The sequence below is a fragment of the Staurois parvus genome, unplaced genomic scaffold, assembly GCF_062004578.1.
Source record: "Staurois parvus isolate SC_StPar_1 unplaced genomic scaffold, SC_StPar_1.0 ptg000105l, whole genome shotgun sequence".
Taxonomy (NCBI): domain Eukaryota; kingdom Metazoa; phylum Chordata; class Amphibia; order Anura; family Ranidae; genus Staurois; species Staurois parvus.
In genome coordinates this window covers 3510617-3536748 of record NW_028317901.1, presented here as the reverse complement: position 1 = coordinate 3536748, position 26132 = coordinate 3510617, and the positions used below count along the sequence as shown (strand labels likewise).

General features: G+C 40.3%; 1 protein-coding gene across 8 annotated transcripts in view; it reads left to right on the top strand.

The window, feature by feature from the left end:
• NEO1 (neogenin 1) overlaps positions 1-26132 on the top strand; it is a 200397-nt gene that overhangs the window by 140207 nt on the left and 34058 nt on the right. For 5 of the 8 annotated variants that reach the window (XM_089671395.1, XM_089671393.1, XM_089671392.1 and 2 more), the window contains exons 3-10: positions 4508-4783; positions 10598-10751; positions 11957-12093; positions 14002-14156; positions 18594-18714; positions 20047-20263; positions 20906-21060; positions 25862-26010. In XM_089671395.1, the coding sequence (XP_089527521.1) occupies positions 4508-4783; positions 10598-10751; positions 11957-12093; positions 14002-14156; positions 18594-18714; positions 20047-20263; positions 20906-21060; positions 25862-26010 (1364 nt within the window). The remainder of the gene's footprint in view (positions 1-4507; positions 4784-10597; positions 10752-11956; positions 12094-14001; positions 14157-18593; positions 18715-20046; positions 20264-20905; positions 21061-25861; positions 26011-26132) is intronic. The other 3 variants (XM_089671396.1, XM_089671399.1, XM_089671394.1) reach the window with 1 other exon arrangement.

Here is a 26132-nt window from a genome sequence, read left to right as displayed (position 1 = left end):
TACTCTTTGACCGCCTGTTCAAATGTACTGGAATCTGGTGTACATTCCAATTCAAAATCAAATTGTGTAATTTATATCCTACTTTCCCATAGAGTACCCTTTTAGCCCACCATTTAATGGATTTCACTTTTAATACAATTGATATATTTTATGCTGACTTCAAAAGATTTTATTGACAGGATTGGCAGTAGGTGGACAATATTTTTTACCTGATTTTGTACAAATAAAAAATATCTTATCAAATGTATGTTATGATCACCAAGGAAGTCTGTTATGAAGGGGGAATTCTTTTGTTTATGACAAAATGGTACCCGTAGAACTTATTGGCTGGTTCAACTGAACATATCTTATGAGATTTTAATAAGTACATTGCTTTTACATGAGACTTAATAGTAATGCCCTTTATAGTTTTCCACCATACTGCAATTTTTTCTTTCTCTTACATTCATTTTGTATTTGCGCAGATTTTTTTTCTAGTATCTGTTCATTAAAAACTCATTACAAAGGAAAGTATAGGTGTACATTTTTCTATGTATGTGTGTGTTGTAATTGTACTTATTTACTACATCCATTATGTATTATAAAGTATAATACATACAGTTATAGAGTATGGACAGCACAGTGGCTAAGTGGTTAGCACTTCCACCTAGCAGCACTGGATTCATCAGTTCAAATTCCAACAAAGGCACTACTTGCATGCAGTTGGCATGTTCTCCCTGTGCCTGCATGGGTTTCCTCCGGATACTCCAGTTTCCTCCCACACTCCAAAGACATGCTGGTAGGTTAATTGGTTCCTATTTGACTTGGCCCTAGTATGTGTATGTATGAATGTGAGTTAGGGACCTTAGATTGTAAGCTCCTAGAGTACAGGGATTGATGTGGATGTACAATATATATGCAAAGCTGCGTAAACTGACCTTGCTATGTAAGTTCCTGCAATAAATAAATCCCCGTTCTTTTCAAGTTCTAAGCAGAGCCTTATGTATTTTTTTTTTTGTCCAGTTCTCTCTGTAGAAGACTTCTGTAAAATAAAAGTGTATGGATTGGAGTATAGCATTACAAGTCCTTTAGGAAGTTAAATAATAAAGTTGTTGGAAAACTACACTGTTCCTTTTTCTTTATTGGGCAGTACAAGATTATCCACAGCTTGGTACGATCGATGGAAGATTGTGACAGTGCTGCTGAGTGATTCATTGTGAGTTGAGATGCAGGAGGGGGAGGCTAAGGATACATTGCCTGCAGGCTCTTAATGAACAGAACATTGATCTCTGACAAGATGTGTTGGTGTCACTAATTGTATTGTATGGGCTGTGCAAGGTGAAGGGTTACGGCAGCAAGTGACTGAAGACTGCACATTCACACCCAGTACTTCCCCTCTATCTACAGCTGTCACTGACTTCTTCTTTTTCATCCTTCTTTCCCTGTTGTTACCTTCTCTGTTATAGTTTTTTTATTTCCATTCTTCACAGCTTCCTGTTCCCTCTCCTGTTTGTTTTCCAGATTCTTTGTGTAGTTCCACTGGGAAATAGAATATAGCTAATGCAATACAGGGAATACTACATAAAACATAAAAACTGCAGCGCTGAATGAGCGGGCAGTCTAATTGGACGCATGGGAAGGCATTAAGTTCATGTATTGTATTCTAAACAGGCAAATACCTATCAAGCATATTAACAAATGGATGAGAATGTGCTACAGCTATGCATGATGGCTATTAAAAGGGTTGGCGCTGCATGCTTAGAAAACAGAACTTTTATACAAACCCACCTACAGCTATAATGGAGATTCATTTAAGAGTTTTAAGATTGCATTTTTAATTAGGAATAAAGTGTAGTGTAAAATTGGTTTGTAAATTCTAAATCATGCACACTGTTTTTTTTAATGGCTCTATCATGGATATAGACCTTGGCTATAGTGGCAGAATTAACTTTATTTTCAGGCTTTTTTCCTTTTTTTTTTTTCTACCTAATAATCCTGCAAATAGCACATTTCCTGTCCCTAAGTGGCCATGTTCACTTCTCAACTGTATCTATGGAGCGAGCCATGGTTGTCACTCTGAAATTCATATATGTCTGACGTCGTCTCTACTACAAAGTGGATTGATTGCACAATATGAATAGGGCTGTTTGTGCTTTCTTTTCCATTTACACTAAGTGACGAGGACTCTAAATTTCTGCCAAGATTAACAGGTATTTTCTGTACCTGCCAAAAATGTTCTTGGCCTAAAAATGTAAGAACTGGTAATTTGCAATATTTTTTACTTTTTTTTTCGAGTTTAAATATACTTTAAAGAGTTTCAAGCTAGCGCTAGAAACAAGATTTATTAGACACCGCTCAAAGGAAAGTGTAGTGGTTTGTACATTTTTTTTTTCTTTTTTTGATCGGGAGTAGTTAAAGATTAGAACTAATAACGCAAAAATAAAAAACCGAGATGCCCTTAGCTATATATTGGATGAATGGAAAACAAGGGGATCCAACAAAGTAACCCCTAATACTACAAAGTACTCATGGCCGACTCACATGTGCATCACACTGTCGTGTCCTCGGAACCAATTCATGCATAAGAAAAGAAAGGGGGACCAAGAGACGGAGATCCCTTAGGTCAAGGGGTCCCAATGAGGACAAACTTTCATGAAAAAACAAAAATGTGACCATTTATTGCAGAATAAGTTAGCAAACATGAAAATCATACAAAATGAGAGCTCACCACCACCAACAGAGAAAAATGAAGGAATTTGAAGCATTTTGTATGATTTTCATGTTTGCTAACTTATTCTGCAATAAATGGTCGAATGTTTGTTTTTTCATGAAAAACCGCAGTTTGTCCTCATTGGGACCCCTTGACCTAAGGGATCTCTTTCTCTTGGTCATCCTTTCCTTTCTTTTCTTATGTTAAAGGTTAGTACACCTTTTCAGGCAGAATTTCATTTTTCTTAATAAATAGAAACATATTCTAATGTCTTTTTTGCCCAACTTATCCCAATGTGGTTATATCTTACATAGTCTGTGGCAGTGTCATAAAATAGTGCCACACATATATCTCTATAACCTATATGAATTAAAGCATCCAAACCATGTGATTATGCAACAATAGTGAATACACTGAATACAACTTAAAAAGTCCATAATGTGTGCTTGATCCGTGCGTGATCCGTTTATAATTTGTTCCCAAACAGGTGCTCTTTATTGCTTATATCCACATATATTCCTATAGGTGTTCCTCCACCAGAGACATACATATATACTCTCACCTCCTTTTATGACCCAAATTGCATAGGTCAAATACCGCCTTTCCCTTTTAACCCAGGTAGGTAAACTGCATAGATGACTCCACTTTCCTCCTCACTCTGCTGCAAACGGTCCCGTCTCATCTTTATCCCACAAATCCTCCGCATATGTAAACTGAGAAACTTGCCATAGTGTAGTATATAAATATAGCCTGATTTTATGAAAAAAACAAAACAAAGTACACTCACATTTAAAAGTGTCCTGCTGGGACACCACAGTAAAAAACCTTGTTATGTATTTTCAATGTGTTCAGGAATTTCCAAGATGGTGGCTCGTAAACTTCCTGTTTAGCAGCTTAACGTCATTGGCCTACTCCTTTTGCTTTAGCTTTGAATCTGCACCTCTCTGCTCAAAATGTTTAAAAATGCATTTTGAGCCTATTACTACTTGTGTCATCATGTGACCATCCAGAAAACTTCATATCCTATCATTTACTGCATCACAGAATAGGCATGTTTTACCACTCTGGACCCCACCTCGCTCATTATTATTATACCATCTTTATTTCTTCCCACTTTACTACTTTTTCTTTAAGATGGCTGTGCACAGTACAATCTATTATTATTATTATTATTATTATTATGCAGGATTTATCCAAAGACATGCTGGTAGGTTAATTGGCTCCTGTCTAAATTGGCCCTAGTATGTGTATGTATGAATGTAAGTTAGGGACCTTTAGATTGTACGCCCCTTGAGGGTTAGGGACTGATGTGTATGTACAATATATATGTAAAGCGCTGTGTAAATTGATGGCGCTATATAAGTACTTGAAATAAATAAATAATATATAGCGCCAACAGTTTGCGCATCGCTTTACAATATAAAGGGAGACATTGCAATACATTTCAGTACAGAAGGAATACAAGGGCCCTGCCCGTGGAACTTACAATCTGTTAGATCTAGTATGAGCTATGTAGTGCAAGAGCCTATTTGATTTGATACAAACTAAATGGATTGTTCAGGTGGTTCTCCTATTACATAGTTTTGGTAAATCTCAAGGAAATTGCACACAAAGGAGATTGTACAATCAGATTGCATAGTTTATGGCCAGCTTTATACAAGTACATATGAGAGAGTGCATTTTAAAATGGATACCAAAATCCAGGAATATACATACATTTTTTTGCAAGTTCTATGATGTCATGTAGTGATTTTCTGCACATTTTGTATCTATGTACTGTCTCACCTTGATTGACTGTTTTGTACATTGTTGTTGCAGGTCTCCCCCGATTTTCCAGCCAGCCTGAAGCCTCTTCTGTGTACATTGGGGATAGTTTTGTATTAAGCTGTGATGTAAGCCCAGAACTGGTGTCATTTGTTCACTGGGAGCAGGACAGGTCTTTACGAGACCTGGATGACAGGGCTTCATTGCTGTCTAATGGCAGCTTGGTTATCAGCAACGCCAATGAGAGTGATGCTGGTCTGTATCGGTGTGGAGTAGGCAGTGGAGCATCCCTCAAATACAGTGAAGAGGCTGAGATTAAAGTACTGCAAGGTAAAATCTTTGTTCAAGCGACCTTCACAAATGTTCAAATGTACTTTTTCGTCTGTGACACAGGTGTTTCACGGTTGTTTGCCAATTTCAGGAAATGTTTAACTAAAGCAGATTACCTTTTTGCCATCTGCTTTTACTTGGTTCAGTTAAAAAGAAAAAAAAATCCCTGGCATTCCACCTTTTATACATTGAATTTCCATTTTTTCTTTTCAATTGTCCATGCAAATATTGTATTTTTTTTCACGCATTGTCTATTTGTGTGGGGAATTGAGGGTAGACCTTGATTTAGACATGCCCTTGAACCCCATACACTGACTGCCACCAGAGATTTGGTGTCTGAAAATGCTTGATACCATTTGGAGATCAGAAAAAAATCAAATGGAATTTGGGAGGTGTTCTGGAAAAAAGGTGGAGAATCTGACTTGCTTACCCAAAATGCACAGTTACTTTATAAAGATTTACAGATTACATCCCACATAAATGGCACTTCATGTTGGATACTCTCCATGATGTTAAGTGTCCCACTTCCTTACTGTAGAACTCGGGAAAAAATGTATTTTTTATTATTATAATACAGGCTTTATATAGCGCCAGCAGTTTACACAGCGCTTTACAACATAAGGGCAGACAGTACAATTACAATACAAATAATACAGGAGGATTCAGAGGGCCCTGCTCGTTAGAGCTTAAAATCATGCATGTGCTTGTTGCTGATTTCCTACCTTCACTGAATGTCATCCACCTTCTGGTTCATTCAGTAGTTGCGCTGAAATAGCCTATTTATTTTAAAATTGGACCATTAAGGAGTGCGGACGGTGGGAGCGAATGCAGCTCTAATCACTCCGCACATTCCGGGCGCATTAGGGGGGTTAAACAGTGCTCCTCCCCGCTACCTACAAGGCCTACTTGCGGAGGAGGTGGGGGACCTCCGATGCCCACCCGACCGGCTGGGAGATCTACGGGTAGCTCCTGTGCTGCCGCAGTGAAGAAGGGAGGGGGGCGGTAAGATGGCGGCCGGCTCCCAAAGCTCTTCAGCTGCAGAGATAAAACCGCTTCCAACACAGCAGGCCCAGCTCTACTCCTCCAGTCCTGTGGTGCATAATGACGGCTCTCCTGGCTCCCAGGTTCACGTGAGTGTTCCCTCTGGGTCTCCCTCTAGCCCCACCAGGTCTCCTCCTCAGGCTGTGGCCCTGTCACCAGATCATGATTCTCTGGCTTCTTCCATGCTAGACAGGGAAATGGTTGACATATTCAATAGCCAAATCAGCGGACAGGATTCAACTCCTGAAAGTCCTGTGGAATCTCCTGCTTATCCTTCCATGCCCCCACATTACTCAGGGGACTCCGTTCTTATTGCTCGTTTTGCTTATTTACGTCAGAGAGAATTGGAAAAAGCTACCACTAAATTAGCCTCTGATCTAAAGCAGGATTTCAGGGAGATCGGAAACCGCCTGGAGAACATTGAGAAAGCTGATGATACAGTTCAGAGTGTCCCAGAATTCCAACAAGATCACCGATCTCTAAGACCGCCTAGATGAAGCTTATGCCAAAATTGATGACCTTGAGAACCATGCCCGCCGGTACAATTTTCGTATTTAGCGGCCTACCAGAAACTGTCAAAGATATTGCTTCAGTTGCCCACTCCCGTATGATATCAACAGTGCCGTATGCTGACAAAATCCACACAGAGATGGACCGTATCCATAGAGCCTTGGTCCCTTTAAAACCAGGAGGGCCCCCCGGGATGTAATCGTTAAGCCCCTGTTCTTTAGAATCTAGGAGGCAGTGATGTGCTACGCCAGGGAACATCCACACTTGGAAATCGAGGGGCACAAACTTCATGTTTTTGAAGATTTCTCAAGCTACTATACAAAAACGGAGGGTGTTCAAACCTTTTGCTTTTAATTCAAAGGGACATTCATTATAGATGGAACTACCCACTTTGTTTGCAATTTGCTCATATAATGGCAAATCCTGCGCTTTTTCTACATTCTCCGAAGGAGAGAAAATTCTGCTGAATGTTGGGCCTTATTTCTCTCAGCCCATCCTCGCGGAGTCCTTTCAAAGCTGACTGCCCTCCTCCCCCACTCTCACCTCTGTGGTCTCCATCTCCCAGGAAGAAGAAATCTAATATTTTGCGCGGGTTCCCTAAGGACTCTGTTGGTTATCAGCTGTTCTTGTATTGGGCGGGGACCTCCTCTGTGGTCTGTTGTGGGACATTGCCCCCCCCCCCCCCCAATTACTGTTATGCAAATTATACTGTCAAGTCCCATTATTCTTTGTCCATGGGCTGAATTGTTTACATTCCAGGTTTTTTTAGCTTTTGGTGTTAGGAACCTTTAACCACTTGACCTCCAGAGGATTTACCCCCCTTAATGACCAGGCCTCTTTTTGCTACTCGGCGCTGCACTAATTCAACTGATAATTGCGCGTTCATGCAATGCTGCACCCAAATGAAATTTACGTCCTTTTTTTCACACAAATAGAGCTTTCTTTCAGTGGTATTTGATCACCTGTGCACTTTTTATTTTTCACGCTATAAACAAAAAAAGGTCAAACATTTTGAAGAAAAACAATATTTTTTACTTTCAGCTATAAAACATATATAGTAAACTCAAAGTTGGTTATAAATTTAGGCCAAAATGTATTCTGCTACATGTTTTTGGTAAAAAAAAAATCCCAATAAGTGTATATTGATTGCTTTGTGTGAAAGTTATAGCGTCTACAAACTATGGTATAGATACTGCAATTAACGCCATTTTTTTGCTATACTGCGCTGCGCTAGTTTAACGGACAATTGCGCGGTCATGCAAAATGGCACATAAATGAAATTTACATCCTTTTTTTTTCCGACAAATTTCGGGAGGTCATATCTCACAGGATCCTCAGAAGATCCTTCAGGAATTTAATAATTTTTATGCTACTGTTTACAGCCGGCCCTGGTCCGTTGAGCCTTCTCTGCTTCAGGACTTCTTGGGACCCTTGCAGCTTCCATCCCTTACTGAGGCCCACAGGGAACATATGGAACAATGTATAACTAGCCAGGAACTTGGTATAGTTCTTAAAATGCTAAAGTCACATAAGTCTCCGGGCCATGACGGTTTACCAAATGTCTATTATAAAACATTCTCTGAACAACTTCTTCCGCATTTGGCTCTTTACTTTAACTCCTTGAGGGAGGATGGTGTGATTTCTTTAGATGAAAACAAAGCATTGATTAGCGTTATCCCTAAGTCTAATAAGGACGCTACCGATCTCCTTAATTATCAACCTATTTCGCTAATTAGTTGCGACCTGAAAATCCTGACGAAATTCCTAGCCCTATGTCTTAATTCCTTTTTAGAGCAATATATCCACAAAGACCAATCAGGTTTCATACCTGGTCGCCAAATGCTGGATCAGATTCATAGGTCTATAGCTTTGATTTCCAAAGTCCTTTCTAATTGGGATGCCCCTCTTTCTCGGGAGTTGTTGCTGCTCTCTTTGGACCTTCATAAAGCCTTCGATAGCTTCACCGGGGACTATTTGTTCACTATTTTGCGAGCTTTTGGATTTGGTCCTGGATTCCTTACGCTACTATCACTATACAACACTCCCTTGGCTCAAGTGTCCATTAGAGGTTACAGATCACCCGTGTTCTCCATTCGACGTGGCACTCGACAAGGTTGTCCACTCTCCCCACTACTTTTTGCAATAGCCATATAACCCTTAGCTATGGCTATTCGCTCTCATTCTGGAATTCACAGGGTTAACTGCGGTCCTCAGGAACATAAATGCGCTTTATTTGCTGCTGATGTCCTTATGCATGTTACCTCCCCTCTGACCACCATACCTAATTTATTATCTCTTTTGCGCAGTTTCTCTGAACTTTCTGGGCTCTCTTTAAACTCTCAAAAAATGATAGCTCTTAATGTTTCGTTATCCTCCTCTATAGAAGGACAGCTTAAGACTATGTATGACTTCCAATGGGCCCACAGCTCATTGCCCTATTTGACTGCTTCAATTGCGTCCCTTTACCAAGCGAACTACCCCTCTCTTTTCAAACACCCTAAGGAGGATCTTCGCCGTTGGGCTGCTTACTCCATATCTTGGTTTGGTAGGATCAACTCTATTAAAATGACATTTTTGCCTCAACTATTGTACTTTGTTTAGAACCTTACCAATATCAATTCCGAGACGTGAGTTGCAACACTTACAGGCCAAGGTTCTTCGCTTTGTTTGGAATGATAGACCTCAGATGAACCAGAGGATATTATACTCTTTAAAATCACATGGTGAGATTGGCCTTCCTAATGTTCAAGCATATTACCAAGTCGTCCAAGTTGCGCAGCTGGCCTATACTACAGCTAAAGGGTCTACTTTCCCCGGAGTCCTTTAAATAAATATACTCTAACAATCAAGGTAGTACAAACTGAGTCAGATTTTTAAGGTTCATCTTATTTTAATTTCCTAAATTTGCCATTGATCCTATCTTTGCTTAATGAATTGATGTACAGGATTTCCTTTGAGATTGGAGAATAAAATGATGGGTGTTGCAAGTTTTTATGTCACATGGTAGTTGCGCTGTGGTTTTTAAAACTAATTTTTTTGGGGGCAAAATACACTTTAATGAGTTTTTTAGTGAGCACAAACACCAATAGAATTGCAAATGTTTTGGTAACACATAAAACAATGTTACACTATCTCCTCCATTGCCATACAAAAGCCTGGCGAGGTTTGTCAAGCTGTTTTTGGGCATATTGTAAAGGCTTCTTTCAAGCAATTCGAACGTGCAGCTAATTTTTGTTCAAGTATCATCGTACTGTACTTTTTCAAAACAACCACAGCATTGTTTTCCAGAGCCGCCTGTATTTCTTCTTAGGTTACCTGTGGGTTTTTCTTTGCATCCCGAATAATTCTTCTGGCAGTTGTGGCTGCAATCGTTCTTGGTCTACCTGTGGTTAGCTTGGTATCTAGAGATCCCCAAATTTTCCACTTCTTAAGTGATTCAACAGTACTGAGTGGCATATTAATTTTTATACCCTTTTCCATCTTTATAAAGTTCCATTATCTTGTTACACAAATCTTTTGACAGTTCTTTTCTGATCCCCATGGCTCAGTATCTAGCATGCTCAGTGCATCCAAGTAAGAGCTAACAAACTCATCGACTATTTATACACAGGCACTAATTGCAATTTAAAAAGCCACAGATGTGGGAAATTAACCTTTTAATTGCCATTTTAACCTGTGTGTCTGTACCAAGGCCAAACATTCCAGGTATGTAAACTTTTGATCAGGGCCATTTGGGTGATTTCTGTTATTTTAAAAAGGAGCCAAACCACTATGTGATAATGGCGTCATATGATCACTAGCCTTAAATAAAAGACACATTATTTTTTTTTTTTTGCACAATCTGTCATTTTTTTCAATATAAATGCCAAAATGTCACAATTTGTGCCTGAGTATGCAAACTTTTGAGCACAACTTTATGTACAGTGGTATTGAAGCAGTTAAGATGCTGGTGCCAATGTTTCAGCATAGGGAAAGTTTAACTCCTACATGGAGCATCTATTTGTATTTCTACTAGTGTCAGGATTACCATGTTGGCTCACCATGCACAACACAACTGAGTCTTTCACTTGTACATTACAGCAGAAACAATGTAATACATCACTTTTTAATTGAATGTTATGGCTGTTTAGTGGAGTCCATTCTGTTGTTGGCAGATCTTTGTAATTGCAAGGAATATTGGTAATGGAATTTACATTTTTGCCAACGCTGAAAACTTTTGCCAATGCCTAAACATTTTTGTTGAGCTGTTTTTCTTTCCTTTAGAAACCGGAGAGTATCGCTCCCTGGTATTTCTGCGCCAGCTTTTCTCTGTTACAAGCGTTGCAGGACAAACAGTACTTCTTTCCTGTGTGGTGTCTGGGTTCCCAACCCCCAATGTACGTTGGAGCCACAAACAGGAAGAAATTCTTCTTGACAGGTAATTAAATGTTTAGTAGGATTGTTCACAAGCATATGTACTTAATTTTAAAAATGTAGCTCTTCATTCACAAAACACTTGGAATTGAGCTACACTACTGCAATAAAAATCAACAGCAATAGGCAAGTGTCCCCAGTCAAAATAAATCTTTCAATCATCTGATCTTCATAAACTGAAAGTTGTTTGGTTCCTGGTAAACCAGCTGAAATTTGCTATGTGGGTGGCCATATCCGCTCCCACCCAACATCCTTCAATTAAAAAATCGAAGGAACCAAGCATAGCTTTGTTGGCTGAACAGCGGCTTCTTTAAGGGCTCATTCACACTTGACTCATTTCTAACTCTTGCAAAACGCCCCTATAGCGTTTGACGGGTGTTTTTGATATTCTGATGGGGCTTTAGATAGGCAGACTGAAAAGGGCATTTCTATCTGTTTCTCATGGAAAGTAGAGGGAGCATGTTACTAATAGACTCTTCAAATATATTATTAATATATATATATATATAGTGTGGAGATGGATTAAAACACCTGTCAGTATTTTATTGGCATCTCTTCCAATAGGCACACTAGTTCTGAGAGACCAGAGAGATTCCATCACTTCCTAGGGATTTTCTCTCACTTCCTAGTTTGGCTAATTAACAGAGAGTGAAGGAAAATCTCTCCAATTGAACACAGACGGCAAAAATACATTATACAGGGGTTATGGAGCCTGTGTTTGTATTGTTCAAATATGTCTGCCCCCTATACACAAACACTTAAAAACATGAATGCCTATTAACACTCACTGAGAAGATTTATAATAAACTGGTCACATGCATCCAAAATGTTTTTTTTCTGTTAAATGTCATAATTCCATTGTGCCCACTACAAGTGTTTACATAGACAGTTTCTTAACTTCATATCATGTTGAATTGATTTTTCTTATTATAAAAGCGGCGGTGTCCTTTTTAGAATCACAGTATTGCTTTGTGTTTGTACTATATAACTAGTATGTATGGTGTTGCCTCTTCAGTGATAACTCTAGAACCCTGTGGGGTGATATAAAGATTTATTGACATACAACTCCATTCTTTCCTGCCTTTTGGTGATCTAGGAAGGTCAGTACTGCTGAGATTTATTCTGTCCTGTTGCTGCTATTGTTCATTTCAATGCAAGCTTAGATGGTTTTGACTTTACCCTTCCATTGACTGTGTCTACTACTTGCAGCTCGGACAGATTGGCATTGTTGGCAGGAGGCAGCCTGCAGATCAGCAATGTGACAGAAGAGGATGCTGGGATCTATACATGTACAGCAGACAATGGAAATCAAACCATACAGGCCCAAGCTGAACTTCTTGTACAAGGTAAGGAAACATCATATGCAGAAATACAGCTCTGTAGGAGGTGGCAGTCCTAGCACTGCGTGTGCTCCAGGGCTTTTCATACTACTTCTAGAGGTACAAGTTCGGTTGTCGGTATGATGGTGACCTCAGTCTTCAATAAAATGCATTGTATTTATAATTCAGTTTGACATGCCTTTCATGCCTTGTTTTTTTTTTCTTACTATGAACCTCAGTGTGCTATGTTTCACTTTGAGGACTTCTTATGTTCAGTTTTATATAATTTTGCTTCATCAACTTTATTAAATCCAGTGAACTGAGGGCGTGTCATGGTACCATTCATTTCAACTATTTTTCCAACAGCTTATGTATGTTGAGCTATTCTGCTTAATGTATGGTAATGTATGTTGAGTTATTCCACTTTCATAGCACTAAAGGGTGTATGGATTATATTCAGAAGACACCATACTACATCCTTATTTGTGGACTTTAAACCTGAACTCTTGGCAGATATTACAAACCCTACTAAACCTAGTTATATATGCATTAAAAAAAAGCAGTTGTTATAACCTAGAACTAGGATGCAGTAAATCTGCATTTGTATTAATCCTATGCAAAGCAGTGGACTGGAAGAAGGGGGGACGGATCTGTGAGCTACTTCACTGCTTTGCCATCGCGATCGGTGAACAGTTGGTTGGAGGCTACTCTGACAATAAGCGTTGTCAAACGTCCTGTATATGCAGAAGCATAGTTTTCTGCAGCATTGGTATGTTAAGATATGAATGCCACCTAAGCAGTCAAGCTCACTTTAAGAGCTGGCCGAAAAATACAGGTTGTGATGAATAAATGATTGGAAATAGGGAAAAAGCATTGGCAATGATTAAAACTCCTGTGACACAAAAGTAAAGAGAGGATCCATTTGTAAAAAAAAAACAACTTTTGTTATAAATGTTTTTCTTTATGGGAACGCTTTCTAATGTAACTTTGATGCTGTTTTATTATAGTTTGCAAGATCTTCTGTATACTATAGCCCAGTAGTCTCCAAACGTGCAGCCCTTTGTGGGCCTTTATTCAGCCATTGTGGCACTTTTCCTCCCACTGATGCCATCATTGAGATACTATATTCATTCCACTTATACCATCAATGGGGGCACCATTTGTTTTTTTTTAAATCATTGACACCAATGATGGGGCACTGTTCCTTCCACTGAAACCAATGATAGGTACTGTTTCTTCCACTGACAACAATGGGGCACTACTCCTCCACCTAATACCAAAGATGGTTTTGTTTTTGTCCACTGATGCAAGGACATTTTTTACTCCCAACAGACCTGCCCCCTAAAGTTTGAAAGACAGTCAAATAGCCCTTTGTTTAGAAAGTTTGGAGACCCCTTCTATAGCATGTAGTGCACTGTTTCCCAACAGGGTTCTTGTTTTTGGGGGTTTTCTATTTTTTTTTTTTTTGTTTAAATTGTACTCATCCAGCAGTGTTTGGTGTTTTGTAGAAACATTTGGAAAATATGTGAAAATGTTTGTGTTAGTTGCTACACCCAGTTATTGTCCTACATGACGCTGGCACTGGGTTTCACTTTTATCTTCTGTTTATTATCTGGGAGAGGATGCAGTACTTCCCTCTGGGGGCATGTCCTATTTCCTTCTGGGTGATAACACAGGGTGTTTGACAGTAAACCAGGTCACTCCTTTCCCTCTCCGACTGAGTTTTTGCTGGTGACAAATGATCAGTATTTCCCTTCACCTGCTGTCATTAAATCATCATAACCTTTATCATCCTGTGCGAACATTCTCATTTCTGAAAGCTTTTTCCCAATATTGGAGAGCACTGGGCAATAATATATTCTGGTACAGACATACAAATTGCTACTTATTCAAGAAGGTTTTAAAAAAAAACTTAATTCATTTCTCTCTATACAGTGCCTCCTATTTTTAATGTTAAGCCATCTAATACTCATGCTCATGAATCTATGGACATTGTGTTTGAGTGTGAGGTGAGTGGAAAACCCACACCGGCTGTCAAATGGGTGAAGAATGGAGACATGGTTATTCCAAGCGATTACTTCAAAATAGTGGTGAGTTATGGATGTTTTAGAATTGCATGGTTGTACCTGTGCTATTGTTGTGGCTGTCACAAAAACCTTACATGGAACTGGAATCATTTGCTATAATATAAGCAAAAAATGTTCTTGGAGTTTAGTATAGCTAATTGAGCTGGCCATACATGGATCAAAATGTGTTTGGCAGGAGCCAGCCAAGTTTCAGTCCATCCTATGGCCATTCCTGTCCATGAGAAGTTGATCTATCGTTCAAGTTCGCATGAACATTCCTACTTGAAATTTTCCATTCGATCAGCAGCCAATTGGCAGCAGCACTGTATTCTCAAAGCGAGGGAATCCCACTGTCAGAATACAGTGACATAGCAGGGAGAATTTCTTTATCCACTTTGAATGTGTGGATGGGGGAATTGGGTCTGTGTTGTCTTTTTGTATTTTTTTTTTTAATTCAACCTGCTGACCCATGTATGGTCAGGTTTAGGCAGAAGTTTATTGCTTTCTTGTTGAAAGTGGAAAAACCTGATAAGTTTTTAGGCAAAATAATTCTGCTGTGAAGAACGTATTACTAAGCCCACAACAGTATGCATTAAAGCATGCTTGTTATACTGTGGAACCTAAGGGGTTAATCCTCTGCATTGTATAAAAACGCTGTTTGATCCTGTCTTCTCTGAAACTCCACTTCTTTCAGCATCCCCCCTCTTCTCTCCTGATAAGATATATTGTGTGGGGACACTCTGCACATGCTCAGTTTGGGGTGTATTGCTAGAGTTTTTTTTTTTTTCTTTCTTTCTTGGGAGAGTGCATGTGATCAGCACAGGGCCAGTCTGCACTGTCCAGACAGAGGGTCAGGGGTTCTTAATCCTCCTAGAGCAAAATGAAAACTCCGACAAGCTTTAAAGTGGAGTTCCACCCAAAAGTGGAAGCTCTGCTTGTTTGCCTCCCACGTCCGGGTCAGTTAACTGCGGTGAAGTGACCCGGAAGTTCGGCCCCCCCCTCCCTCCTGCAGTCTCCTGGGAACCTTCACAGGTCCCAGAAGACTGCCGAACCAATCGGGATGTGCAGTGGGCACCCGGCTTTAAAGCCGCCAGCTGTCACAGCCCAGTGCCCACATTGAGCTGCCGACACCATGGAGAGAAGAAGAGAAGGAATGGCGCGATTGAGCACATCACTGGACCTTGGGACAGGTAAGTGTGTGTTTATTAAAAGTCTGCAGCTACAGTTTTTATAGCTGCTGACTTTTAATCCGCACAAAAACGGCTGGAACTCCACTTTAACATGTGCTCTGCTGGACACTGATAGAAGTCTCAAGACTGCTCGAACAGCTGTTGAGAAAAAGTATTTAGTCGTTTATATTTAATAAAATGATTCCATGTTGTGTGTACTGTGTGAGACCAGATATAGTGAATGCAGGGTCATGGGTTTAGTAACACTGTAATTAAAATTTATAAGAAGATATTTCAGTATAAAATGTAGGGTATAATGTGAGTGGGAATTGAATTGGGTGTTCTTTGATTGCAAGGTGTACGGAAATGTGGCCCTAACCAATAACAGACTGTTAATCACAAATTAATTGTGTGAGGTCAGTGAAAGCTGTATGTGACTGGTGCTGTGGGTTTCTGAATATCAAGTTACTTTGAGAATCATTGCCTTAATCCTCATGTAGGATTCCCTAGGCCTCTATTGGTTTAGGTGTTTATACCTTTCTGCTGTTCCAGGATACTTGTTAGACAACAGTGTTTGTTAGTACTTCTGTTATACTCCAGGTTTATACTCCAAGTTGCCATGTTGCGTCATGACATATAGTGTATATTAGAAAGTTGTGTTTTTGTTTTTTTAAGATTTTTGCTCTTAAATTAGATACACTATAATGCCAACAGTATTGGGACACCCGCCTTTACACGCACATGAACTTTAATGGCATCCCAGTCTGTAGGGTTCAATATTGAGTTGGCCCACCCTTTGCAGCGACAACATCTTCAACTTTTCTGGGAAGGCTGTCCACAAGGTTTAGGAGTGTGTCTATGGGAATGTTTGACCATTCTTCCAGAAGTGCATTTGTGAGGTCAGGCGCTGTTGGATGAGAAGGCCTGGCCCACAGTCTCTGCTCCAATTCTTCCCAAAGATGTTGTATCAGGTTGTGGTCAGAACAGTCAAGTTCCTCCCCCCCCCCCCCCCCCCCAAACTCATTCATCATGTCTTTATGGACCTTGCTTTGTGCACAGTCACATTCAAAAAGGAAGAGGCCATCCCCAAACTGTTCCCACAAAGTTGGGAGCATGAAATTGTCCAAAATGCCTTGGTAAACTGATGGCTTAAGAGTCCCCATCACTGGAACTAAGGGGCCAAGCCCAACCCCATCCCCTGAATAACGACCCCCCACCATAATCCCCCCTCCACCAAACTTTACACTTGGTAAAATGCAGTCGGACAAGTACCATTCTCCTGTTAACCTCCAAATCTAGACATGTCCATCGGATTGACAGACAGAGAAGTGTGATTCATCACTCTGGTGAACACACCTCCACTGCGTTTTGCCACTACATCCGACTTTGCATTGTACTTGATGATGTAAGGCTTGGATGCGGCTACTAGGCCATGGAAAACCCATTCCATGCAGTTCTCTACGCACTGCTCTGCTAATCTGAAGTCCACGGGAAGTTTGGAGGTTTTTAGCTATTGACTCCACAAACACTTGGCGAATTCTGCGCACTGTGTGCTTCAGCATGCGCTGACCCCGCTCTGTCATTTTATGTGGCCTACCACTTTGTGGCTGAGTTGCGGCTGTTTCCAGTTACTTCCACTTTGTTATAATACCACTAACAGTTGACCGTGGAATATTTAGTAGGGAGAAAATTTCACGGATGAACTTATTGCACAGGTGGCAACCTATCACGGTACCACACTTAAATTCACTGAGCTCCTGAGAGCAACCCATTCTTTCACAAATGTTTGTAGAAGCAGTCTGCATGCCTAGGTGCTTGATTTTATACCCCTGTGGCCATGGTGGTGATTGGAACACCTAAATCCAATGATTTGGAGGGGTGTCCCAATACTTTTGGCAATATAGTGTATTTAGACACATTGTCTGCAGAGACTATGGGGTTGATTTATGGCAAATAGTGTGTGCACTACAAGTGCAGTTGCTCTAGATCTGAGAGGAAGCTCTATAATGAATGGTAACTGCTGATTTCTCTCATCCAATCATGTACAAGCAAAAATGCAGTTTTTATTTTCCTTGCATGTGTGTGCATTTAATTTTCAAAGTGAAGCCTTCGCTCATTTACTTAGCTCTGGAGCAAGTGCACTTGAAGTGCATTTGCAGTGCGCAGTGTATCTGCCTTTAGTAATAAACCAGTGATAAGCTGCATTTAGTACACCATGCTGATTTTTTTTTTATCTGAAGTAGTAAAACCGTAATGTCTTAAGCCAGCCATACATAGATCAAAATTCGGCCAGTCCCTGCTTTTATGGCCAGATGTCAATCCATATTTGTGAAGATTGTACCCAAGTCGAACGCTTTGACTTGGGTACAGCCAGCCTGTCGGATCTTTTTACATGCGATTACTGCCAGCTAATATATCTGCATGCAGTAATCATTGTGCTCTGCTGGTTGGGATGGCTCCCTGCACCCCCCCATGCCAGCAGAACCCAGTAGCTCTGCAGGAGGTATTCCCCTAACAATACTGACTTTGATGGGAATTTTATTTCCTTCCACCAATGGAAGAAGAAAAGAAAATCGTATCATCTGTGGGCTCCCTTAGAAATTGTATTATCTAACAGTAGTTATTTAAGCCAGGCCATAGATGGATCGAATCTCGACTGGTTCAGCAAGGACTGGCTGAAATTCGATCCATTTATGGGCAGGCTGATTATACTGAAGTTGATGCATCAATCAACTTAAGTACAAGCGGCCTGTCGAATTTCTTTTATGCGATCACTGCTGGTGGCGATGGCTGCCAACAGTAATTACTGTGTTCTGCAGGCAAGGAAGGCTCCCAGCTGGTAGAACACAATAGCGCTGCAGGAGCACTGCACAGTCAGTGCTGATGTCAGAATCAAGCAATTACATAATCTATAAGCGGCTTTAGTCACCAGATCATATGCTGCTCTGGCTTCTGAATGACCTTTCTAACAATTATGATAAAATAGTCAAAGTTGCATGGGTAAATGTGCATGCTTAAGCCTTAGAGAGAGAGAGGGTTAAAGATACCCTTGGCATCTGCCTTTCTTGAAGGAGGAGAACTAAATAAATGGCCTGGAAAAACACAATCTAATCCATAGACTCTTGACCTTAAGCTCAGGCAGGGCATGTCTGGTATGGTCAGATATAGGCTATGGGCATACAGATTTCCTGTTCAGACTAACTGGCCAGATTAGGCAGATAATCTCTCTTCAGTCACCTTTTAGAGAGCTGTCAGGCCTGCCTGCATTTGTTTTAAAATGTTTTTCCTTCAGGATGATCATGATCTGCAAGTTCTTGGACTGGTACGCTCAGATGAGGGGTTTTATCAGTGTATTGCTGAGAACGAAGTGGGAAATGTTCAGGCAGCAGCTCAGCTCATTATTTTAGAGCCTGGTAAGTGTTGACTGTTAAGCATCCTTCAATGTTTGGAGCTGCCATGCATCTAGACCCTCCTGATCTGAGAACCCCTGCATTTCATTCTTCCCACATTTCTACCAGTAATGAATCAGGCCGTGCTGGTGGCATATATTTGCTTTGTTGACTTGATGAATATTGACTCCATTATCTCATCGTGTCTTTGACCTTTATTGTTTTATGATTGCCTGGCCGTCCCACCTGTGGAGAAGTACTCCATGACCTGCTCCTAGTTTTGCTGACCCCTTTTACCTTAGTTTTCTGATCCACCTTTCCACTGCCCCCTGTTCAGCATCCTCTTCTCTGTGCGTCATATGTCCTGCTGATTTCTGGGTCATGGAAAAATTCTGTGACATTGGGGTTATCATCCTACATTGAAGTATATCTGGCTGTGACTAAAGTTCAAAGACACACAAAATGGCAAAATAACGTTCTCATTTTAACTGGTGGAATTAATTTTACATTTTAGTACATGTTGCACAATTATTCCTTTTGTAGTGCACTCCCATGTTCAATTTTATTTTTTACATATAATTTTATAGCCTGTGCATGGAATTTTTTGTTCTAATGATGCAGTCTTCCCTTTTCCAAAATAAATTTATAAGCATAATTTGGATTTTTTTTTTTAACAAGTTATTGTTCTTTTGTGTTTGTTATACTCCTCATATATGGATAGTGATATCTGAAATTATAATTTTTTTATTTATTTTTTTTGCTACTAACAAGTATATTTTATTTAAGGTTATACAAATTGGTCTAATTTAAATAAAATGAGGAATGTCTTTTTTTTTTTTTTTTAATTTTTTTTATAGCTTGTGCTCAGAAAAGTAGCACTTCAATATTAGGCTGACTGATGGTTATTAGTGGCTATATGGTAATGTCTGTAAGGCTACAATTCACTCTTATTGGTATTATATAAAGTATGCAAAGGTGGAAGACTGTAACATTTTAAAGTTTACAAGTGAGTACATTGACCCATTAACAGCCAAGGAATGTGCAGTGTGCTTTGCCACCCTGATACCTTGGTCAGTCATTGGGAATAGTTTTGTGTTTTGCATGTTTGTGGGCAACACAACCAACAGTAGTGACACTTTGTAAGTTGATTAAAAGTCAAGATTTAATGAATCCGCAACCACTGGAATTTGATGACTTCTTATCACTTATAGTGTCTTTCTTGTTGGCAGGCTGCCCATGTCTGCATGGAGGCTGTGCCTGGTTTGTTTTGTTTATTTTCTGTTCTTGTTTTTCGCTTTTCGTGTCTGTGTGCCTGTGCTTGTCCTCCTCTCCCTCCTCCCATTTACCTTTGTCAAGGTGTTACCGTCCCAACCTCTCCTGCCCCCTCACTGACCCGTGCCACTGCTCACCATGTAGCTGCCACACCGGGAGGCCCCCTTCCATCATCCCCGCGGGATGTCGTGGCCTCTTTGGTGTCCACGCGATTCATCAAGCTGACATGGCGTGTACCCGCGGATGCTCATGGAGAAAACCTTACTTACCAAGTCTATTACAGCAAGGAGGGAATGAACAGGTGAGGTTTGTCTTATTAAAATGCTATAATGGATTATTTTACTTTGTTCTGCATATGGTAGATCAAGGCAGAGATTCCTCAGTGCCCAACACTAAAGTAATCCTTAGACTAACAGTAGTATAGTTTTTTTGTGCAGTAATTATTTACATTCTACATACCCTTCTACCTTATACCAAATTGTCACCTCGTGTTTTCCTATAGTTGTTTTTGTCCATTCAGTTTCCATAATGTGTTCCTAATGTGTTCCTATCGAACACAGCAGTTAAAGATCCACCTCTCACACCACCTACAAAAAAAAAAAGATCAAAAAGGGGTTTGAATCTTTTTAATTGCTATCAGTGATTTCCTCTCACTGACACTAATCCCACCCAATCTATCCAGAACTCAAATGAAAAACAGTTCTATATTAACACTGATTTTATAGCAGCAGAACAAGTTTCTTAAAATTTAGGTGATATACAGTCCCTAAAACATGCTGCAGCTGTAAATGTTTTAAGCTTATCCAATACCTGGCAGCAGGGATTTCTCTATCCACAATTTACTTAAAAAAAAAAAAAAAAAAGTAAAATTGTCAAATATAAAAAATAGCATATGTATATGATTGGTTCATTTATCCATGTATCGATTATTTAAATAATGCAGAGAGCGTGTGGAGAACACCAGCCGCCCAGGAGAGTTGCAGGTCACCATTCAGAACCTACTGCCAGAAACAGTCTATTACTTTCGTGTTGTGGCTCAAAACAACCATGGAACTGGAGAAAGTTCTCCTCCTCTCAAGGTGGAGACACAACCTGAGGGTAAGATATGCATACACATAGATATGCTTGCAGTCCTTAAGGCTGTTTCTCAGCTATACATACTACATGACTATGGGTGGCCATAGAAAGTGTGTGTGTGTTTTTTAATCAGCCAGAGATTTTTAATTAAATCAGAACTATCATTGCTTCTCTCAGACAAGGGGCGTTTATGGCATCAGTAGACACACAATTTCTCCCGCAACACACTTCAGAAATTTCTCTACTCTTACTCTTGGACCTCTCCGCTGCCTTTGACAGAGTTGACCACCCCTCCTCCTCAAAAAACTCTATTTACTTGGTCTCTGTGATGTACTCTCCATTGGTTTGAATCTTGCCTATCTCACCGCACCTTCAATGTCACAACTCTACTTCCTCCTCTCTTACTCCGCTTACTGTCGGGGTCACCCAAGGTTCTGTCCTTGGACCTCTCTTATTCTTGATCTACACTTCTTCCTTGGGTCAGGTGATAGCTTCCTCTGGTTTCCAATTCCATTTTTATGCTGATGACACACAAATCTATCTCTCTACTCCTCAGCTCAACCCATCAGTTTCCTCACGTATCACCGATTTACTAACAGACACATCAGGCTGGATGTCACACTACTTCCTAAAACTCAGTCTATCCAAAACTGAGCTCATAATGTTTCCTCTCCCACGTGCCTCTTCCCCTGATTTCTTGGTCAGGATCAATAGCACCACTATCAACCCATCCCTGCATGCCAGGGTGCTAGGGGTAACCCTGGATTCTGAACTATCCTTTCAGGCCCACATCCAATCCCTGTCCAAATCATGCTGTCTCAACCTCCGCAACATCTCCAGAATACACCCCTTTTTAACCAATGATACCACAAAGCTCCTAATTCACTCCCTGGTTATTTCTCGCCTCGACTACTGCAACTCCCTCCTTATGGGCTTACCTTTACATAGGCTATCCCCCCTCCAGTCCATCATGAATACGGCTGCCAGGCTCATCCACCTAACCAACCATTCAGTGTCTGCTACCCCTCTCTGCCAATCCCTCCACTGGCTTCCACTCGCCCAAGGAATAAAATTATAAATACCAACAACTTACAAAGCCATTCACAACTCTGGCCCCAGCTACATCACGAACCTGATCTCAAAATATCAACCAAACCACTCTCTTCAATCCTCCCAAGACCTTCTGCTCTCTAGTTCCCTTGTCACCTCCTCCCATGCTCGTCTCCAGGACTTCTCCCAAGCTTCTCCCATCCTATGGAACTTCCTACACCAGTCTGTCCGGCTATCTCCTAATCTATCCACCTTTAGGCGATCCCTGAAAACCTTTTTTCTTTAAAAAACTCTATCCTGCTTCTACCTAGTAAACTGCCATTTATTTCCGCCATCAGCTCATACCCCCACAGCTGTTACCTTTTGTATCACTCAACCCTTCCTCCTAGATTGTAAGCTCTAACCAGCATTGCCCTCTGTTTCCTCTTGTACCAAATTGTATTGTAACTGTAATGTCTACTGTTGACGCTATTTAAATCCTTTATAATAATAATACAAGGTGCCTATCTACACATCCACATCTTACCCTCACATCAACACTTTTCTGCATTTTGCTGTGGGAGATCAATGCTTCCAGTTTGTATCACTACCTTTTGGGTTCTCCTTCGCACCCTAAGTGTTCATAAAGAGGCTTGCTCCATTTCAATGCATTCGTGTTACAGGGTACCTGGACAATCTGTTGCTGAAGGACTTCTTAGTCACAGCATTGTTAGCTAATGTTCATAGGACTATTCATTTACTTTGAATGTTCAGATGGATAATCAGCTTTCTGAAGTATGCCATCCAACTATTGCACTCGTCCAACTCTTGCACTAACTGGAATACCTGGGTCTAATTGTACTCACAATCCAAGTCAGAATTTTCTTTGCTCCAGAAAAGATTCTCTCAATCTCCCATATGTAGACCCCCTATATTCACTTTGCAAGTGGCCTTTGAACTTGCTATAGTCTCTCTTAATGGTTGCTGAAGGTTTCATAGATACCGTATTTGTATCTGCCTGCTGTCCATGGTTAAAATGAATTTGTTTTCTGCGTGTTATTTATTTATTTTTCTTAAGCAAGACATTAAGCCTGGGTTCTCGTGCGGGGTGGCATATCGCATGTGATTAGCACAGGCACCACACCACATTCCTGTGCAAATCCTGTGCAGTGCGATTAGAGCCATGCATTTTGTATAGCTCAAATCACACCGCATCTGCACCGAAAAGGTGAAGGACCCTTTTTTTTGGTCCATGCTAGAATCTGATTGCATGGGTATTCACACCTATGTATTCTGATTCTGCAAATCACACTGTTTTTTGTGGACCGATTTCGGAGTGTTAACATACATACGGTTCACATGAACGGGGTGCGATTGTGGTGTGGAATTTACGCAGAAACTGCTGCAAATTCCGCACTACTTCAGTGTGAACCCAGGCTGCGTAATGTAAATCTTATTAAATTGTGTTAATGTTTTAAAAGCCTTGTTTCTAATATGTCTCCAATGTCTTGTGATTACATACTTGAAGGTGACCAGCCATATTTGCTCATTACACATGCAGGCTCCTCTTCTTGTTGATCCAATTATTCTACTGTGGTTTTGCTGTCAAGGTCTGTCAGAATGAAAACCATATATTCTCTGTAGTCTCGAACGATATGAAATACCACCATACACCTGCTGAAAAGCTGTAGATACAGTTTTAAGAAATAATGAATTGAGGACAGATATGTATTACAAACTGACAGGTATTCTTTTGTCAAGTTGTTTCTAGAGCTGTTTTTGGATGCTTGCCAAAGAGCCAGTGTGTTAGGTCTAGGTATATTACATCTTTATACATTGTATTACGAACAGGCAGAAGGTTTGTAGACTGAAAAGGGAAGTGTGGGATTTTAAAATAACAAACATCCATACCTGGTGCTGCCTTTGTCCCCTGCCATCTCTAAGACTGAAAACTAAGCGATCAAAAACTGCTGATCTCTTGGTTCTCTTCGGTCAGCGTTGACTGTAAGTCACTGCACTCTGTTCTGTGAAGGGGCAGGAGCGGTTGGCTCCGGCTCTCAGCGGCGCTCTGAAAGGCTGAATTATCTCCTGCTCAGGCAATCTGGGTGGATCCTGACATTAAAGTGTTAGTAAACATTTTAATACTTTTACCTGCAGGTAAGCTTATAATAAAGCTTACCTGTAGGTAAAGTGAATATTTCCTAAATGTGCACAGTTTAGGAGATATTGGCTCTTTTTGAGAGCTGGTGTATGCGCTCTGAAGCAACGGCATACCATCATTAATTTAACATTAACACCCGAACCAGACTGCATGAATGCAATTGTAATGTGGTGTGGCAAACGCTGTGAATCACATTAGTGTGAACCCATTCTGAAAGTAAAGGAAGATGCAGTCACAGGCACATTTTTGGTTTCAGAAGTTGAAATTTTTTTTATTAGAGGTTAAGGCATGACCAGGGTAATGATATTCTGATTAAAGCTATGTTACCTATTAAGGGTCCAGCTGCGAACTATGATCATGTGCCCTTGTACATGTGTATATTGATAAGACATCTTGGAAGGTTTGAACACCTTTGATTTAACATGGGTGTTATAGCTTTATATCTTCCAGACACCCCAGAAATCCAGAATGGGCTCACATAAACAAGAGCATGGACTCCTTGCTCTTGCAAGGGGCGGCACTTTTGAGTGTTGACATAAAATAAAACATTAATAGTTGTTGTTTGAACATGTGTATGTTGATGAATGGCATTTAATCCCACTACTCTGCAGCTGCAAATCTGAATATTCTGGACTTGTGAACAGAATACACTTAATCCAATGTGTTTAAATGATGAGTTCAGCTTTAAGGCGGTGTTCACACCTATACATTAACAACTCATGTCAACACACATTGAAGGTTGACATTTATGTTTAGTTGTATGAACACTTTTATTCACTGACATGCCGGGCTATGCACATTAATGCATATGTGTGAATCAAACCTTAAAGTGATTCTAAGGTTTAGTTGTTTTTACCTTTAATGCATGCCCTGTATTAAGATAAAAAAAACTTCCCCCTTTTGCTGCTGTCAGTCAAATCCTATGAAAAAGGAGTAGGGGGCATGGCTGAGCTGTACTGTGTCTATTGGCACGCACAGCCCAGCTTGGGAGTGCACATGCACAGAAACTCCCATAGCACATGGCTTGCTATGGGGGCACTCATAAGGAGGAGTGAAGCGAGCTGCTGGGGGGCTGCCAAAGAAGGGTTAAGGGTCTGGCTCTGTGCAGTATTGTTTCACAGAGCAGGTAAGTATAACCTCCTTTTTTATTTTAGTTTTTTTTAAAAAAGGCCTTTAGAACCACTTTAAAGGTTTTTGTAGATATGGATATGTGTTTACACAAAAGATGGGATACCCCTGTATGGTTGACTTGCGCTTGTGCACTGATTTTTGCTAGTAAAGTATGAAAGTAAAGGAAAATTATAGATTTATATGGGCTTTCTCTCTTAGTCTAAGAAAAATATTAAATTGGTAGTGTGAAACATTTGTGCCGTGTCTGTGTGATTATTCTGTATATTAGACGTGTTACAGAATCATAATTTTACATTATATTGGATGGTTTTTTTGGTTAATTGAGAGTATCCATAAAATTTAAGTATGATTGCTCTCAATTTAGGAATCTGTCTTCTAATCTTGACCTTGACATAAGAATTGACTACTACATTAGAGTAGTATTGAGTTTGAAAGTAATACATCGTCCAATGTATGAAGCTGTGACTGTTATCTGCATTTTATTTTTTTTAAACTTTACAGTTCAGGTTCCAGGTCCTGCACCAAATCTAAGAGCCACATCCTCCTCTCCAACTTCTGTCAGTGTCAGCTGGGAAACACCACTGTCAGGGAATGGGGAAATACAAAACTACAAACTCTATTACATGGAGAAAGGGGCAGGAAATGAACAGGTCAGTAAAAAACATAATGGGACATTTTTTAATATGTTTAAGGGCTCGTTCACACTTGAATGTTTTTCCAACTCTTGCCAAATGCCCCTATAGTGTTTGACAAGCATTGGTCCAGCGTTTGC